Source organism: Sceloporus occidentalis, unplaced genomic scaffold, assembly GCF_023333645.1.
Source record: "Sceloporus occidentalis isolate IW3139 unplaced genomic scaffold, rSceOcc1.0.p SCAF_110, whole genome shotgun sequence".
In the NCBI taxonomy this organism is placed as follows: Eukaryota; Metazoa; Chordata; class Lepidosauria; order Squamata; family Phrynosomatidae; genus Sceloporus; species Sceloporus occidentalis.
In genome coordinates this window covers 1,301,131-1,319,704 of record NW_028317090.1, presented here as the reverse complement: position 1 = coordinate 1,319,704, position 18,574 = coordinate 1,301,131, and the positions used below count along the sequence as shown (strand labels likewise).

The 18,574-nt window shown below is 40.2% G+C and overlaps 1 protein-coding gene and 1 non-coding gene across 2 annotated transcripts; one reads left to right on the top strand and one right to left on the bottom strand.

The window, feature by feature from the left end:
* LOC149283175 (carboxymethylenebutenolidase homolog) lies at positions 1-15,111 on the bottom strand. Its single transcript, XM_089497902.1, has 5 exons — positions 14,897-15,111; positions 12,796-12,903; positions 6,030-6,172; positions 3,942-4,033; positions 1-183 (listed from the first exon to the last, which is right to left on the bottom strand). Exons 1-5 carry the CDS (start codon positions 15,109-15,111, stop codon positions 1-3), a joined length of 741 nt encoding a protein of 246 aa, XP_089354028.1.
* Positions 15,112-17,842: 2,731 nt separating this feature from the next.
* On the top strand, positions 17,843-17,916 carry TRNAT-AGU (transfer RNA threonine (anticodon AGU)). The gene has a single exon. It is a non-coding gene; the product is annotated as a tRNA-Thr (tRNA).
* The last annotated feature ends 658 nt before the right edge of the window (positions 17,917-18,574 follow it).

Genomic DNA, 18,574 nt, shown 5'->3' with positions numbered 1-18,574 from the left:
TTAGTTGATATATTTGTTAAGCCAATCTATCATGTCCTTTCTTGCTTCATTAATGTAATATTTATCTTCAGGGTTTATGTCTTCTTTCTTTCTGTGTACAAATCCATGTGTCTGTTTTGGAAATATCTTTACCTCAAAATCAACTTTTGTGTGTTCTTTTAATCTTTCCTCTAGTACAGTTACCTGAAATAAAAAAAACACAGTCCAATCATTAAAGAAATATATACCGTATTTTCTCGATTATAAGAAAAAAAAATAAGAAAAAATAAAAAGCCTGAATATAAAATGACCCTATAGGAAAAAAGTTTTACTAGTAAATATTAAATTATGTAAACTATTTTTTAATATTTAATAAAAGCTATGATTGAGAATTTTTTTTATGTACACTCCTTTGTCCTGATTCCTGCTCGTCTCCCACATGCCAAAATGCTGCCCCTGTTACCTAAAACAACTTTCTCTTATTTCACCTCTCTCCTTTTCTCGTAGCCTTCCTGTTACATCCCAAGCTGTGTGCCAACCACCTTCTAAAACCATGCATGCACTAACCCGGCAACTTCTCTTTTCATTTTATTTATACATCCTATTAGTCATCCTGAAAACCCTTAACCCTAATTGCTACTATAAGAGAGAGTTACTAGATGGCACAGACAAGCTGTTTGGGGCTAAGAGGGCAGTGTGGGACATGTTGCTTGTGAAACTGGGGTGCAGTTTTTCTAGTTACACCCCTCTTGGTGGCATGTGGGTTGGTGTCCAAATATTTTCAGGGCTGCTTTTCATTTTCAGGTCTGCATATTTTTCCTGATGTTAGGATCCAGACCTTAATCAATCCTTGTTCTCATTAGATTCAAAATAGCTTTATACCTGTCCCATGTATATTTAAATTCCCTCACTGTATTAGCCTCTACCACTTCTAACGGGGGGCTTTTCTATTTACCTACCACACTCTCGGTAACGTAAAACATCCTTACATTGCATGTAAACGTCTGACCATCTACTTTTAGATTATGGGCTTTTATTCTAGCATTTCTTCTTCTTATAAATAAACTTCCATCTTGTACTTTGTTTAACCCATTTATGTATTTAAATGTCTCTATCACATCTCCGCTCTCTCTTCTTTCCTCCAAGCTATACACTTTGAGCTCCGTTTGTCTCAAGTTCAATATCCTTCCGGAGATGGGGTCTTCAGAACTGTACACAATACTCTACATACCCCTGGTCAGACCTCACCTAAAGTGACAGAATTACCTCTCACGTTCTGCTTTTAATGCTTCTAGCTGTACAACGCAGCACCCTGCTTGCCTTTTATAGATTATGGGAGTCAATTATTAATTGAATTAAATAGATAATTATCAGTTACAATGTACTTCATTACTTGTTGCTGTAGAATCTATATTGTTATCACTACATTACTGCAAATTATTCTTATCTCCATAGCCCCTCTCCTATGCTTTTATGGGTCCAAAATTGTACCCCAGTGATGGTTCCACCAAATACTTTAAGTTGTTCTAAGCACTTTTTTATTCAACACTTAACAATCATAAAACCACAATCCTCACAATCTTTGGTTGAGCTACCAATGATTTCAGTGACCAAAATTACAAACTTTATAATAATACTGTGATTTTCTAAATGTCTTTAGTCTTTTTGTCCTCTTGTTCTTTTATTACTAGTTATGTCTAGCAAACTCTATCCTGTGGCAAAACCCATTGGTCTCTGTACCTGGAGGCCACCTTTTAGGATCATATGTACAGTTCTCTAGAGTAACAAAGCACAGGAACAAGTCTCTTTGGCAATGTGTGGTTTATTTTGAGTGAGATTACTGCATCTCCACACTAACTAGCCTCATGCTCCTGCTTTTCACCACTCCAATCCATTCTGAAAACCACTGCCATGCGAATTGTGTTATTTTCATAACTCTTCATTTGCTGCCCATTGTGCCAGTCCCCCCCATATCGGGTTCCCATACTTTCCAGCATAAACTTTCACCATGAGGAGCATTTATGTGCAAAACGTGTCACCATGAGGAGCACTTACGTGCAAAACGTGTCCAGTTTGTTGTCCTGCTGTTTATGAAAGTCTGAATAAAAAATATTTTATATTCACTTCAGAGTTTATTTGGTGGCTGATTTGCAGTGTTGCTAACCCACTGGATTTGTGTATAACTCCTCACCTTTACCTAGTTAGGCCTTAACACTGCACCACCTTTATCTTTGCTTATCTTAATACATTCCTAAACTCCCACTTTGTTTTCTCCATGACTTTATTTTGACATTTCTTATCAACCATCATCATTTGTTCCCACTTCCTTCTTCAGCATTTTACCATTGATATACCTATTCCTTGGAATTTCCTACATACGATTTTATATTCTTTACACCTACAAAAAGACATAACTATTTCAATCTTATTCCACCTTTTAAACTTGTAATAGCAGGGCATTCTTCCTCTTTTGCACCAGAACGTTGTGTGTTCACGTCATTGTTAAAAGAGAAGTCCCATAGACAACAATATTTTTTATCCTTAAAAACTGATTTTATCTTCTTTGTTTCAATAAATTTCCTTTATCTAGAGATCTGGAGGCTGCCATTATAAGAAGTCCTTTTATACTTTGATTGACTTGCTCAAACACCACACGGAGCCGATTATTTCTGGCAATGCTAATACAGTCCACTCCCTTAACAGAACTTCATTGGTCAGACAAAGTAATGAAAACTGAGGCATCCTATTGCTTATCACAGGCAGTATTATAAGGTGTCAGTGTGTATGTATGTATGGTAGATTGAGCTAACCAAGCTAATACCGTATTTGCTCGCTTATAAGACAAGATTTTTTTCAGAGCAAATGCTCGTCTTATAATCGGGGTCATCTTATAATCAGACCTCAAATAGGTCTGACTATGAGACTAAGATCCAGATCCCCCGCAGCGCTGCAGGGGACCTGGATCCTCCTGTCTTATGCCCCCCCCATACTTACCGGTGCTTCTGACTCCCTGGTGTGTAGTCAGGGCAGCGGGTAGACGTCTACGAGCTTCGCATAGGCAACTTCCGCTGCAGCTGGAAGGAGGTGCCGTTAGCAGCGAGGGTTGTCTGCGTTCCATTGCGCAGACCTTCACCGGCTGTCAGACAGGAAAGTTCCCCGCAACGCTGCGGGAAATTCTCTCTTACAGCCGGAGGGTGTATGCCCGATGGAGGCATGGAGGGGGTTAAATGGGGGGCATAAGGCATTTCTGTAGGCAGAGTGCCCTATGATATGCCTTTTAACCCCCTTAATGCTACTCTGCCTCCAGATATGCGTTTCAACCCTCTATATGCCACTCTGCCCCATAATATGCCTTTTTGCCCCTAAATGCCAGAGTGGCATATAGGGGTATAAGGCATTTCTGGGGACAGAGTGGCACATAAGGGGTCAAAAGGCATATCATGGGGCACAGTGGTATTTAGAGGGGTAAAAGGTATATCATGGGTCACAATGGCATATAGGGGTATAAGGCATTTCTGGGGCACAGTGGCATATGGGGGCAGATGTGCATAACTGGGGGGCAGGTTGTAAAATAAAAGGAAATAAAAACAAAAAAAATATTTTTCTCAATCATAGATTTTATTAAAAAAAATAGTTTACATGAATTAACATTTACTAGTAAAACTTTTTTTCCTATAGGGTCATCTTATATTCAGGCTTTTTCTTTTTTTCCTAAATAAATATTTAGATTTTGGGGGGTCGTTTTATAATCAGGGTCATCTTATAATTGAGCAAATACGGTAATATGATATAACATGTTCCACTGCATTTATTTAATTTCTTGTTGTGCACCTTTTTACTTCTGTTATGTGCTGTGTATTTGTTACAGTGGGCATCTACCTTGAGGGTGATTTATATTTCCTTTGAGTAGATGACATTCAAGACAAAAATAATTCAAAAATAAATATATAAACATTTGTTACCTGTTCAAGTGGAATGACAGGATCCAATTCACCAAAAATAAATAAGGTTGGGTTTAGCAAATTATATCTGCTAGCTTGATCAAGCATTATACCTATGATAATGAAAACAGATGTAAATTAAGATAAGAGAAAGTAAACAAGTAAAATTATTTTTAACATAAGTTTGGTATTCTATAACGTCCATAGTAGCATACAAAGCCACACTGCTAAAGTTATGAATAACACTAAAGAGGTAGTTATTCACTACAAGGAGAATTTTCAGGAGAGTTTACGGTAAAATGGTGATTTCAACTCCTTGACTTCATGATACACTATGAAGGTCTGTTCCTATAAAGATTCTAATGCAGGAGGATAGTGGTTGGTCCTGTATAATGCATAGTTAAATGAGTGAGATTTCTTTTTCACATATTAAACTATACTGTCAGCCATAATCATATATAATACAGCCAGTCTTTCTTGAGAAACCTGCCAGTGTTGGGCCATAATGAATAGTGAAGTGAGACAGGTAAAACCACAACTCTCCTGACAACCACAATCAGGGGCAGGTGGCAATTGCCCCCCAGGCCGGACGAAATCTAATCTAAACGGCTGCTGATGCCGCCGGTCGGCGCTACATTAATACTTTTTTTTTTTTTACACCGGATCAGTCAGCAGAAAGCTAACGATGCTAGTTCCTGCTAACTGGGGAGATGCCAGAGAAACATCCTCGGCAGTGCAAAAACCATAGGACGTACTGTGACCTCTGTCACATATATCATGTTTCAAAAGCTGTAGTAATACATCATGTGTCACAAAAGAGTTAACATGAGCATTTTGCACTATTATTTGTGTTTTATTCAGTTGGATAGAAAATTTACAAAATACTATGGCATAATTAGGAATCATTCCACATTCATCAAATGTTGGGCTACAATAGGCTAAATACTCTATTATAAATGGTGCTTTTACACAAGTAGATACTTAGGGCTCTGTTAATTCATGGGGATACCTGGGACCTCTCTGGGTTTCATCTGAAGACTCTTGGTTGCAGCATTAAATCATTGTGTTGGAGGAATGGTGTTTAGGCATGTCCACTTACCATCCACCACAGATAGCCCCCACTCCCTCATGTGGCTAACCCCACATGTTGCCAAGCAATTCCCCTTAAATAGGGAGGACCCCAGGTAGCCAGAGCCTACAAGTTCCCAGGTATGCTCATGGGGGCTTTGACATGCATAATCCACGTAAGAAACAAGAATAAAAACTCAAAAAGCCCACATATGAAAATGGGTAATATTGCTTGTTTTGTGTGTAATTATATAGCTGTTTACCAGAGGAGTCTTTCTCACAGAGCAAGATGAGCAGCTTCCCCAAGCTCAAACATTTTAGAGACCAACAGATGCCACTTTCTCCACTAATAATTTTTCAAAGCCCTGGCTGACGCCCGTTTGTCAGTGTGATTACAGGCAAAGAAAATGAAGGGAAAATTGAATAAAACTGAGGGGAATAGATTCAATAACCCCCTGCCTTAAGTTATATGTTCAATTGGCATATCCTCTCTGGGTTGTGAGACAGGACAGGACTGTTTCTTGTGCTGTGATTGAACACCTTGTGCTTCAAATGCAGGTGAGTGAGGGCAGTATACTGGCCTTATTACTAATACAATATGTTTCTGAGTTGGTATTGTCAGTGATGATGAAGTCTATCTTGTATTTTAAGTTGTGTGGAACAAAAACACCTCTTGATGTAATTAATAATTAGATATGTCATTGATTAAAAATGTATTTGGTATAATCACAAGCATAAATATACTGTATAGATATTTCAATAAACACATGGATGTCTGCTATGTGTCTCTGCAACATCAACAGTGAAATCTGGCCACAGCTTCAGCTTAAGATGAGGGTGAGTTGACCTAAAAATAACAGGTTCTTATAACGATTACATGGACAAGTATGGTCCACGCAAATACATAAAGTATGTTAGGGTGCCAACAATAGAGGTTGGCCCAGAGACCATTAATATTAAAGTTTGCTGCTGTTGCAAGAGATCAGTGCCTCAGGTTGTTTTAGTTAGGGCTCTTTAAAACAATAAATTACCCTTACTTACCATAAAATGAAACCCCAGCCTTTAGTTCTGGATAAGTTAACATCAGGTGATGAGTCACGGTTCCTCCCCAACAAAAGCCAATTACTCCAATCTTTTTGACATGACACTGTTCTTTGAGATACTTCAGAACTACATCTGTCTCTCTGTAACCAAATGCACAGGCACAGTAAATACAATTAAAGACAAATTTGGGGTCTATTTTCGCCCCAAACATTAAAAAAGAGAAAAAAAGATTCAAAGTGTTAGAGCCCCCAGCTTTCACATGCTACCTGGTATACTTTAAATTTGGGTATATTTTTAGACATGTCAGGTTTCACATGTTTCTACAATAGCAACTAAACATTTTATTTGTTGTGATGCTAACTAAACGGACATGAGTGTGCTGTAAATGGAGAGTAATGACTACACAATACAATGTACTTAACTATACCTGCCAGTTGTCCTCCTTTAGGAGCTCTTCTTATAATAAATATAATAAAATATTAAGCGTCTCTCCTCTGTTATTTAAAATATTAGGTAACATGCCATTTGCAAGAAAAATATTTATAAAAAAAAAATCAAAGCATATTTAACCGCTTAACGTCCATTGACGGGCCAGGCACGTCATGCAAAAACGGTCATTAAACAAGCATATTAGGTAACATGCCATTTGCAAAAAAAAAACCACAAAGCATATTTCACCCCTTAACATCCATTGACGGGCCAGGCACGTCACGCAAAAACAGTCAAGTGATAACCAATGACGTGCCTGGCCACGTCATTTCATTAAACAAGCTTAGAAAGTGATCTACAATCGCTTTCTTCGCTTAGACGGTGTTGCTGTAATGCCTTAATGTCGAGGCATTCAGCAACACCGAGATCGGCATCAGAGGCCCTCCCTGGGGCGTCAACATCCACCATACACTGTATTGCAGCGGACGCCTGTTTTAAAAGAGTTTAGGACGCGATCAACGATCGCCTCCTAAACTTCAGTGGTGTCACTGAAATGCCTTGATAACGAGGCATTCAGCAACACCAAACACTCACCCCAGGACGCTCTGTGACTGTCCCAGAGAGCGGTCACAACCGCCACCGTGAGTGATTTTGCCACTCGCAAGATGGCGGCGCATCCTTTAAAAAAATAAAGTTGGAAAAGTTTGCTAGAGGGTCTCCAGACCCTCTTGAGAACTCTGGCTCCATTTGCAGCTTGAATACAGGCAGTGGCGTCCCTACAGGGGCGTTGCAAGGTGGGGCAATTGGCCCCCCTAGGATATTCCTTGCCCCCCCACCGAATTTGAAGCCACCCAGGACAGTCCCGCAATGGGACTTTAACCCCTTGACTGCTAACGACGGCATGGTGCCGTCGCTAGCAGTCACAGTCAGGTGCTAACGACGGCACCATGCCGTCACTAGCACTACCCTACCTTGATGGAGGTCTGTGGACCTCCATCACCACCTACCCCGGCGATCTGCCCCTCAAACTGAAGGGCATCACCGGGGCCACCCGATCCGGCCGGTGACGTCTCGCGCAATGACGCGATGACGTCACCGCGCAACTTTATTAACAACTGACAATTGTCAGTTAAAGAGGTATGGGGGCATGCTGCTTAGATGCCTGTATCTCAGGCATCTAAGCAGCTACAGACCCCCAACATATACCGTTGGAAAGGTAATTACCTCACCTTTCCAATGGTATATAGCTTGTAAAAGAATAAAAAATACTAAGTTACAAAAATAAAAATGTAAAAAAAATGATTTGGGGGTCTCTAAAGGCAGATTAAAAAAAAGATCAAAATTGCCTAGAGACCCCCATATTAAATTATTTAAACATAAAGTAGTTTAAATTTAAAAAAAAAAAGTTTAAGTATTCTAGCTAAATGATCACTGTGGTAGCCAATGTTACCACAGTGATCATATAGCTATAAAAAGTCACATTCCCTTTTTAAAAATGGCCGATACTAATTTTTTATCCCACGATCCCATTGATCATGGAGTTAAATTTAGCCAACGGTTGAGGGAAGCAAGTTTTTGAAATCCTGATGAACTGCAAATATTATTAAAATCAGCCATTTAGCCTGTGCGGTACGTGAGTAACCATCTCATCCCTGCAGCGCCTTGCATTTTTACTGCAAGACTTATTTTTGCTGTAAAAGTGATTTTTTTTTCTCCCTTTACCATAATTTCTTTGGGATTGTAAAGGGAAAGAATGGTGTGTGCTTCTGTGAGTGAATGTATGGAAAGTATGGTGTGTGCTTCTGCGAGTGAATGGAGATATGAAAGGCGTGTGAATGGTCAGTAATTAGGGTTGAAGCCCTGACGTGGCATTACTGCTCACGTAAGAAGTTAAATTATGGCACAAAAAGTACACCCCTTGGCGCATCAAATGAGGGGGTGTATGTGTTTCTAGTACAAACCTGGAGTGCGCAAGACACAAATGAACATGGTTATGCTATGGTTAGAAAAAACATATTTTCTAGCCAAAGCGACATATTCCATCATTATTTGTGCACTCAACTTTTGTCCTAGAAATACATGTAGCCCCTCATTTGAAGCTCCAAGGAGCGTAGTTTCTTAAAATGGATGAATTGTCCGAATGAGGGAGAGCATGCGTTAATATGTGGATGAATTGTCTGAATGAGGGAGAGCATGAGTTAATGTGTGGATGAATTGTCTGAATGAGGGAGAGCATGAGTTAATATGTGGATGAGATGTCTGAATGAGGGAGAGCATGAGTTAATATGTGGATGAACTGTCTGAATGAGGGAGAGCATGAGTTAATATGTGGATGAATTGTCTGAATGAGGGAGAGCATGAGTTAATATGTGGATGATTTGTCTGAATGAGGGAGAGCATGAGTTAATGTGTTTGTGTGTATCATAGATGTATAATTGTGGAAGGGCAAAGATGGCACTAGCATGATGTTTGAGCCTTAGGGACCAAGATGGCACAGGCAGGGTGTATATGGGACAAAGATGGCAAATCTTATGTGTGTTATCTGGGTGCTGGCCAGGTTCTATGTGGGCAGTGTGGATGCCAGGGCTGGCTTTGGGGTTTGCAACCTGTGTAGGGCTGCAACTAACGATTATTTTAATAATCGATTAGTTGGCCGATTATTTTTTCGATTAATCGATTAATCGGATAAAAAAATTTAATTTCAATTTAATTTTTTTAAATTTTAAATAATGTAATAAAAAACGTACAATTTACACTTGGCCTCTCTCTCTCTCTATTCACCTTCTTATTTTACTGACATAATAATAAAAGCTACAAGAACCCAAACACAGTGTTTCTCAAACTAGGTTTTAATACAAAGTTATTAGTAAATATTAATTCATATGTTAACTATTTTTCATATTTAATAAAAACTATGAGAAAAAATTTATTATTTTTACCAAACTGCCCCCGGTTATGCACATCTGACCCCCAGCTTGCCACTCTGCCCCCATATATGCCTTATACCTCTTATATGCCAGTGATATGCAACTGAGCCCCCTGATATACCTTTTACCCCAGATATGTTTTATGCCCCCCTGATATGCCTAATATCGATATGCCTTATACCCCTATATGCCACTGAGCCCCCTGATATACCTTTTACCCCCAGATATGTTTTATGCCCCCATGATATGCCTAATATCGATATGCCTTATACCCCCTATATGCCCTGAAATTCATAATACCCCCCCATACACCACTATAACTCACCCATACACCACTCTGGCTCCTCCCCCTCCCATACACCACTCTGGCTCCTCCCCCTCCCATACACCACTCTGGCTCCTCCCCCTCCCATACACCACTCTGCCTCCTCCCCCTCCCATACTCCACTCTGCCTCCTCCCCCCTCCCATACTCCACTCTGCCTCCTCCCATACATCACTTTGCCTCCTCCCCCTCCCATATACCACTTTGCCCCCTCCCATACTCCACTCTGGCTCCTCCCCCTCCCATAACCACTCTGCCTCCTCCCCCTCCCATACATCACTTTGGCTCCTCCCCCTCCCCTACATCACTCTGCCTCCTCCCCCCTCCCATACTCCACTCTGCCTCCTCCCCCCTCCCGTACACCGCTCTGCCTCTCTACCTGGCTCCGTTACTGACAGGAACTTTCACTGCAGCTTCATAGAAGCCTCAGCGTAAGTGAAGGTGAGTAACGGAGGCTGTCTGTGCGATGCAGACCCCCACCGGCTGACAGAGAGGATGATCCTCTGTCAGTCGGTGGGGGTCTAAACGATGCGCACAGACAGCCTCCGTTACTGCCCTTCACTTACGCTGAGGCTTCTATGAAGTCAGTAACGGAGCCGGGTAGAGAGGCAGAGTGATGTATGGGAGGGGGGAGGAGTCAGAGGGGTGTATGGGAGGGGGAGAGAGACGGAAGTGAGAGACCGGCCGACAGTGAGGGGAATCCAGGTCCCCTGCAGCGTTGCGGGGGATCTGGATTCTAGTGTTATAATCCGATCTCTGTTTGAGGTTGGATTATAATTTTTATAATCGATAAAAATCGATTAGATTAATCGATAATGAAAATCGTTGACAACGATTTTCATTATCGATTATTATCGATTTTATCGATTAGTTGTTTCAGCCCTAAACCTGTGATCTGTGCCTGTAATTTAGGGGGTTTTAAATATACTTTTAATGCTGTGTTTTTATGTGAATTCCAATTGATCTACACCTGCAAAGCTGGGTTTCTGTGTTATTCTGTAGATCCATATCTGCTATGCTATGTTTCCATACATTATTTATGTATGCCTGCAAATACAGGGTTTGTATGTCTTGTTCAGTTGATTAATACCTGCAATGCTGTTTCCTTGTATTTATTTGATCTATACCTGCAATGCTACGTTTCATATATTATTATTGTATACCTGCAAATACAGGATTTGTATGTCTGATTCTGTTGATTTGATATATACCTTCAGTGCTGAGATCACAAGTGAATTTCAATTGATCTATACATGCAAAGCTGGGTTTGTGTGTTAATGTGTTGATCTATACCTATCAGCAGCAGGGTCTAATATTTATATATATATTTATATATATATCGGCAGCAAAGACTAATATTAATATATATATGTCGGCAACTGGGGCTAATATTAATATATATGGGCAGCAGGGGCTAATATATATATATATATACATATCAGCAGCAGGATCTAATATTAGGCCCTGAAATCATTTAGTGCAAAAGTTAAGGTATTGTGTTGTTTAAAGGATTTCAAGGATTAGTCATACTAAATTGTGGCTTCAGGCTTCCCATGTTGAATGATCAAGTATTGTATTGTCCAATAACAAAAGTATCATTCCATAGCACATTACTTTTGGCAATATATATATGTTTTTTCAGTGGTATGATTTAATGGTGGAAATTATTAATCCCCCCCCAGTTTGACTGTGGTATCTTGTGTGCCCCCCCTATATATTGTTTCTAGAGTCGCCACTGAATACAGGTACTGCATTCAACCATGCAAGTCAATGGAGCCCAGCTTTCTAGTAAAATAATTATGCATCAGAAAAACCATCCAGTTCCAGCAAAATGTAAAAAAGTCCAAAAAGAATAAAAATAAAAAATTAAGTGTATTATTATGAGCAAGTGCTAAAATTAGTGCTGTATCTTCCCAAAAGTCTTGACATGGAAAGAGTTAAAGTAAAAGCATTTCAAATACTGAAGGGGTGTCTAATAAAAAAAAAGAATGGTTTGATGGGGTAAATTGCAGTGGTCAAAGATAGGGCATAGGCACAGACTGACCAAAATGGGGGGAAAAGTGCACTTCCCAAATGTGGCCTTTTAGCCTCCAAACACCAGACAAACCCATGCATGGGTGGTATCACTGTACTCGGGAGATGTTGCTGAACACATATTGGGGTGTTGTTTGAAAGTGAAGTATACCCAGAGCTATAAATTTATACCTGAACTACAATTTGTGTGAAAAAAATACAAAAAAATTACTACTACAAACTTTGGCAAAGGCTGGTGGTAGAATCTCAGGCATGGAAAGGGTTAAAATACCAGCATTTGAAATACCTTGAGGTGTCTAGTTTTCAATAATATATGGTTTGATAGGTTAAATTGCGTTGGCCAGCTTCAAAGATACCCCAAATAGCACATGGGGCAGAATGGCCAGATTTGGAAAAAAATGGTTTTAAAATAGCACTAATTGCCCAATAACTTGCAGAAAAAAGCAAAATAAAAAAAACATAAAAACATTGGGTATTTCTAAACTCAGGACAAACAGTAGAATCTATTTAGCAGGTTTTTTCATTAGCTTTTTTGGATGAGTAAAAGATTTTTCAAATAAAAGTGAGAAAAAGTGTTTGTTTTTCAATTTTTCATCATATTTTATTATAGGAAATTAGATGATATGATCAAAACAATGGTATCTCAAGAAAGCCCTTCTTGTTCTAAAAAAAAACCAATATATAATAGTGTGGGTGCACTAAATGGGTGAGGAGAAAATTACATGAAACACGAGCACCGCAAAATTGTTAAAACAGCCTCGGTCCCAAAGGGTACAAAAAGTAAAAAACAGCCTGATCCTTAAGGGATTAAGTTTGCTTGTCACCTAACTGATAGGGCCATTGATAACAATAGCTTTTATCACATACTTTCAGTAGCTTGACAGAATATTATGATGTAGACAGAGTCAATCTTCTAGGATACAAAAATTGCCATCTTGATTTAAATTTCACTTATCGAGTCTTACATTTTTTACATTGTATAACTATGAAGCTATTTTTTTTCTCATTGTGCAAAGAAACATATTTAAAAATACCATGTATCATCTTACTTGCCAACGTTTGTTGCTTGTCGAGATTTCAGCCATTCAGGGAAAACAGACCAGTCATCTGTTGGTTTCCAAGGGTCTTTTCCCACAAAAAAATCTGGGCAGATTGCTCTGAATTATTAGATGAAACAGATAAACACGTAAAGATTTTCTTTGCTATGGGACTATTTTACATATAGACACACACAATGAAGTTATACATATATATATATATATAGGGTGACAATATATATATATATATATATATATATACACTGCTCAAAATAATAAAGGGAACACTTAAACAACACATTGTAACTCGAAGTCAATCACACTTCTGTGAAATCACACTGTCCACTCAGGAAGCAACACTGATGGAGAATCAATTTCACATGCTGTTGTGCAAATGGAACAGACAACAGGTGGAAATTATAGGCAATTAGCAAGACACCCCCAATAAAGGAGTGGTTCTGCAGGTGGTGACCACAGACCACTTCTCAGTTCCTATGCTTCCTGGCTGATGTTTTGGTCACTTTTGAATGCTGGCGGTGCTTTCACTCTAGTGGTAGCATGAGACGGAGTCTACAACCCACACAAGTGGCTCAGGTAATGCGAGCTGTGGCAAGAAGGTTTGCTGTGTCTGTCAGCGTGGTGTCCAGAGCATGGAGGCGTTACCAGAAGACAGGCCAGTACATCAGGAGACGTGGAGGAGGCCGTAGGAGGGCAAAAACCCAGCCAGAGCCCTGCAAAATGACCTCCAGCAGGCCACAAATGTGCATGTGTCCACTCAAAAGGTCAGAAACAGACTCCATGAGGGTGGTATGAGGGTCCGACGTCCACAGGTGGGGGTTGTGCTTACAGCCCAACACCGTGCAGGGCGTTTGGCATTTGCCAGAGAACACCAGGATTGGCATATTTGCCACTGGCGCCCTGTGCTCTTCACAGATGAAAGCAGGTTCACACTGAGCACATGTGACAGACGTGACAGAGTCTGGAAACGCCATGGAGAACATTCTGCTGCCTGCAACATCCTCCAGCATGACCGGTTTGGCGGTGGGTCAGTAATGGTGTGGGGTGGCATTTCTTTGGGGGGCCACACAGCCCTCCATGTACTTGCCAGAGGTAGCCTGACTGCCATTAGGTACCGATATGAGATCCTCAGACCCCTTGTGAGACCATATGCTGGTGCGGTTGGCCCTGGGTTCCTCCTAATGCAAGACAATGCTAGACCTCATGTGGCTGGGGTGTGTCAGCAGTTCCTGCAAGAGGAAGGCATTGATGCTATGGACTGGGCCGCCCGTTCCCCAGACCTGAATCCGATTGAGCACATCTGGGACATCATGTTTCGCACCATCCACCAACGCCACATTGCACCACAGACTGTCCAGGAGTTGGCGGATGCTTTAGTCCAGGTCTGGGAGGACATCCCTCAGGAGACCATCCGCAACCTCATCAGGAGCATGCCCAGGTGTTGTAGGGAGGTCAGACGGGCACGTGGAGGCCACACACACTACTAAGCCTCATTGTGACTTGTTTTAAGGACATTACATCAAAGTTGGATCAGTCTGTAGTGTAGTTTTCCATTTTGATTTTGACTGTGACTCCATATCCAGACCTCCATGGGTTGATAAATTTGATTTCCATTGAGGATTTTTGTGTGATTGTGTTGTCAGCACATTCAACTATGTAAAGACACAAGTATGTCATACGATTAGTTCATTCATTCAGATCTAGGATGTATAATCTTAGTGTTCCCTTTATTATTTTGAGCAGTGTATATATACACCGTATACACACAGAGATCCACTAGCCATAATCCATATCAATGCCCCTCCGTAGGGGGTTTTTGTTGGCAGGGAACTGCATATCAAGGGCAGTCTGGCCCTGTTTGGAAAATTAAGGCTGGCCCACAGAGGCAGGACTCAGCAGGGCAAGTTAACACTGTGTTCTGTGACCCCAAGGTAGTAGCGAGTATGAGTGTGATTTTTTGTCTGACTGCCAGCCCTCCCCTGTCATATGTATACATATGTACAGTAAGAAGTCAAGATTTCCATGTTTGAGGATACTGAGGAATTCATGGTCATATAATATTAGATATAAGCAACTTTTTTTTTATATATCTCACATGTATCCATGAGCACAGAGTAGATCAGCAATGAATCTTGTATTAGGAAGCTCCCATCCAAAAATATCCTGGACTACAATGATTGCTTTGTCAGTGCTGGATTTAGGTTTACACACATATGCTTTTATGTGTTCAATCTGTATTTCTTCTCCTTGTCCTTCATGTTCAAACTTATCGCCAATGTCACATGGGCAGGGTCGTGCCTCATTTGCCATTATGAAGCTGTATGGAAACAAAGCAATGTTCTATGAGATGAAAACTTGGATGGAATGCTTAGCAGTCTAACCAGTTTCTATAGTTGAACTAAGGTGACTGCATCAGCCATTTTCACAGAACACATACATTTCACTTGTTGCTGACCATCACATGTAACATACTACCCTACAGTATGTGAGATGAATAACTGTGTAACTGATTTCCTTCTGAGAATGTACACACCATGCATACTACACTGTAGCACTTGCTGGGCAGTAAAATGGGAAAAGTATATATCCTGGAAAACCCCTTAATTGCACCATTTCACCAAAACCATAATTCTTTCAACTTTCTTTAAAATTATTATTCATTATAATATTTGTATGTGTATATATTATATTATAGTTAGAAACTACAATATGAAATAATATTTCTCTTTGTCTAAAGAAACCTTGCAATTGGCCAGAATTCCAGTGGAGACAGTTTGGAACAATGTAGGTCTAAGGTGAAAATACTAAGAAATTCTTCATTAAAGAAAGAAACAAAATATCACAGTGGAGATCCTTGTCATCAGGTTAAAATGAAACAACATTTTTCTTTACCACTAAATTACATTAGATTTTCTAATGTCCAGGGTGCCACTCAATCTTTATGGATTATTTTTTGGCATGTTGTAGTTACTCATTAATTCAGCAGAATCATATTAAAGTCCAAGGATCAGCTAAAGAGGGAGTGATGTAAAGTAGACTCAAGTCAAGACAATCGCTTTGTGAGGACTTTACCCTGACTTACAGGAGCTACCTAGTGATCTAACACCACAAGTGAAGTTTTAAGGTAAATATAATTCTGGTATACAGGTGTTGAGGAGTTTCACGTTGATGAAAGCCTAAGATGGGAATGAATCAAATGTATACAATTATACATTTTATAATAAACAAGAATCTTATATTCATTGTTCGACTATTATACAACCAACTTCAACATTGATAGTTCTCAAGGTTAAATATTTGCTGATGATCAAATACAACTTTGCCATGCAGACTGTGTCCTAATTCATTAAGTCAATAAGAATAATGACCTTTACTAGGTAATATAATCAGGTAAAATCAACTCTTGCCCTTTGTGTGCTTGTGTAACAACCAGCTTTTACTGGTTTTCTACAATGACCTGCCATGTTCTGAATTTTAAAAAAACCTATTCATTTTAAAGATCAAACTGTTTAACATAGTTAAGTCTATTACTTTTTTAAAAATTATTATTTTTTTGTTTTTTACACATTTATGCTGTTGGAACTCTCCCCTATGACTATGACAGTGCTGATCCATGTATCAGCTCTTCTATCAGCACTTTGGCATGTCATGCAGCAAGCGTGCACAAATCTTGTGTCCCACAACATGTTTAGAAATGACAAAGAGGCACAGCATAACTAGATCTCTGTGAAACATTTGACACCATCATAGAAGACTCATAAATAGAATGCTTGTGTTAGGACGGGAAATTAATAGAACCGACAAAGCAATAGCTGAATAACGAGATTGTAGTTAAATGTGAATATTTAGAGGGAGGTCTTCTTCCTAGTGGCATATCTAAAATGATTATCATTATTTTATTTTTTTAACAATATTACAAAAGGTATGGAAGGTGAGGTATGTCTTTTTAACAATAATACAAACATTTGTGTAGACATTTCTAGAGAAATATGCCAAATGGCTAACAATTTAAGTAAATGACAAAAGTGGAAGGTGTCCAGAGAGGCATATAGAAACTCTGGACAGATTTTAATGAATGTTTCTTAAAATGGTTAAAAATGATCATATTACAAATAATCATGATGATTAAAAGAATAACTTGGAGAAGAGAAGCTGTGATGTGAGGTTAGATACATAAGGCGATGTTATATACAGTATATGAGTACCTTATTCTCCATACATTTTAAGAGAAAATATCCCTTTTTTTGCTATGCCATCTTATATTACTATATGTGACAGCATCACTGTCCGGCTCCTAAAAACATAAGCTGGCTCTTAAAATCTGCATAGAACTGTATATAAATACAAAGACACTCAGACTCACATATTAGATCTACTAATATACACACAGAAAAAATAGATTATGTATCCACTGGCCCACCTTTGTCTGTGAAGCAGTAGATTTTCCTGCTGTTATCTGAAGTGGGTTTAGCTCCAAAGCCTCACAATTAAGCACAGCCCACCAGACTTAATGAAAAAGCAGTAGAAAAACTACTAGAAATTAAGGCGACCAGTAACCAATAGCAATGCTATCTCGAGAGGCGTGGCTCTTGAGATAACATTTGCCCTACAAAAGAAGCAAATGTTCTTGAGAAGATGCAATAAGGCCGAGGACAATTCATGGCTCTGCTCTCCCGAGCACTTTAGCTACGCAGTGGCTGCACATCAACACCGTTAACGGCGTCTCCTAAGTGACTTCCCGCGCTCCCTGTTGAAGTAATGGTAATACGCACGTTAAGTCTCGTTATGCAAACTCCCAACGCTTTAATGAAATGCCTGCTTAGGATACAATATTCTCCAACACGCTGCGAACTGTACGTAACCCCGCCCCCCTCCTGGCAGACGCCGGAATAGCGCACAGAAGTAAGGCACCTACACTTTGCAGGCTGTGCAAACCAACTTGTGTCACTGTCCTTTCTTTATGACAAGTTAAACTGTGTATTGTATAGTAGACCTTCTGTTTAGTGTACGTTTAGAGGCCGGTCCTCTTACGGCATAGGTCGGCGCCGTGGCTTAGTTGGTTAAAGCGCCTGTCTAGTAAACAGGAGATCCTGGGTTCGAATCCCAGCGGTGCCTTTTTTTTTGTCTTGCCTTTTGTCAACATGCATGAAAACATGAAGCTCATTAATTTAATGAATTATTAAAATATATTTTAATTTGTATTTCATAACATTCCATAGTGTGCCTTAAATTAGGTGAGCTTCCTTCTTTTTTCATCTCAATACATATAAAAGCCTTGTCACCAGGGCCGGCCCAAGAAATAGTGCCGTCTGGGGCGAAGTTTTAAATGCCGCCCCCTCCCTGCCGACGCCACTGCTCATTATCTACCCCCACCACCTCCCTCCCTGTTATCTACCTTATCCCCCCCCCCCCCTTTGTACTTCACCTACCTTCCAGCAGTCCTGCAGCAAGTCTCCCTGCTCTGCCGTGGTGCGTGCTGCTTCACTGCTGAGCACCGGAAATGACTTCATATTCCGGCGCTCAGCAGCACAAGCTGGCACCGAGACCGAGCTAGAGGGCTCGCAGAGGAGAGAGAGGGGCGCCGAGCGGGTACTGACAACTGCCGCCTCTTCAAAAGTGCCGCCTGGGGCAATTGCCCCACTCTGCTCCATGGCAGGGCTGGCCCTGCTTGTCACCTTCGGAATTGTCAGTGGTGCTGACAGGTCCAAACAGAGTGGAGGTGACACTGGTGCCATATGGATTTGATTTGCTGTTGACATGGGAACCAGGTGAT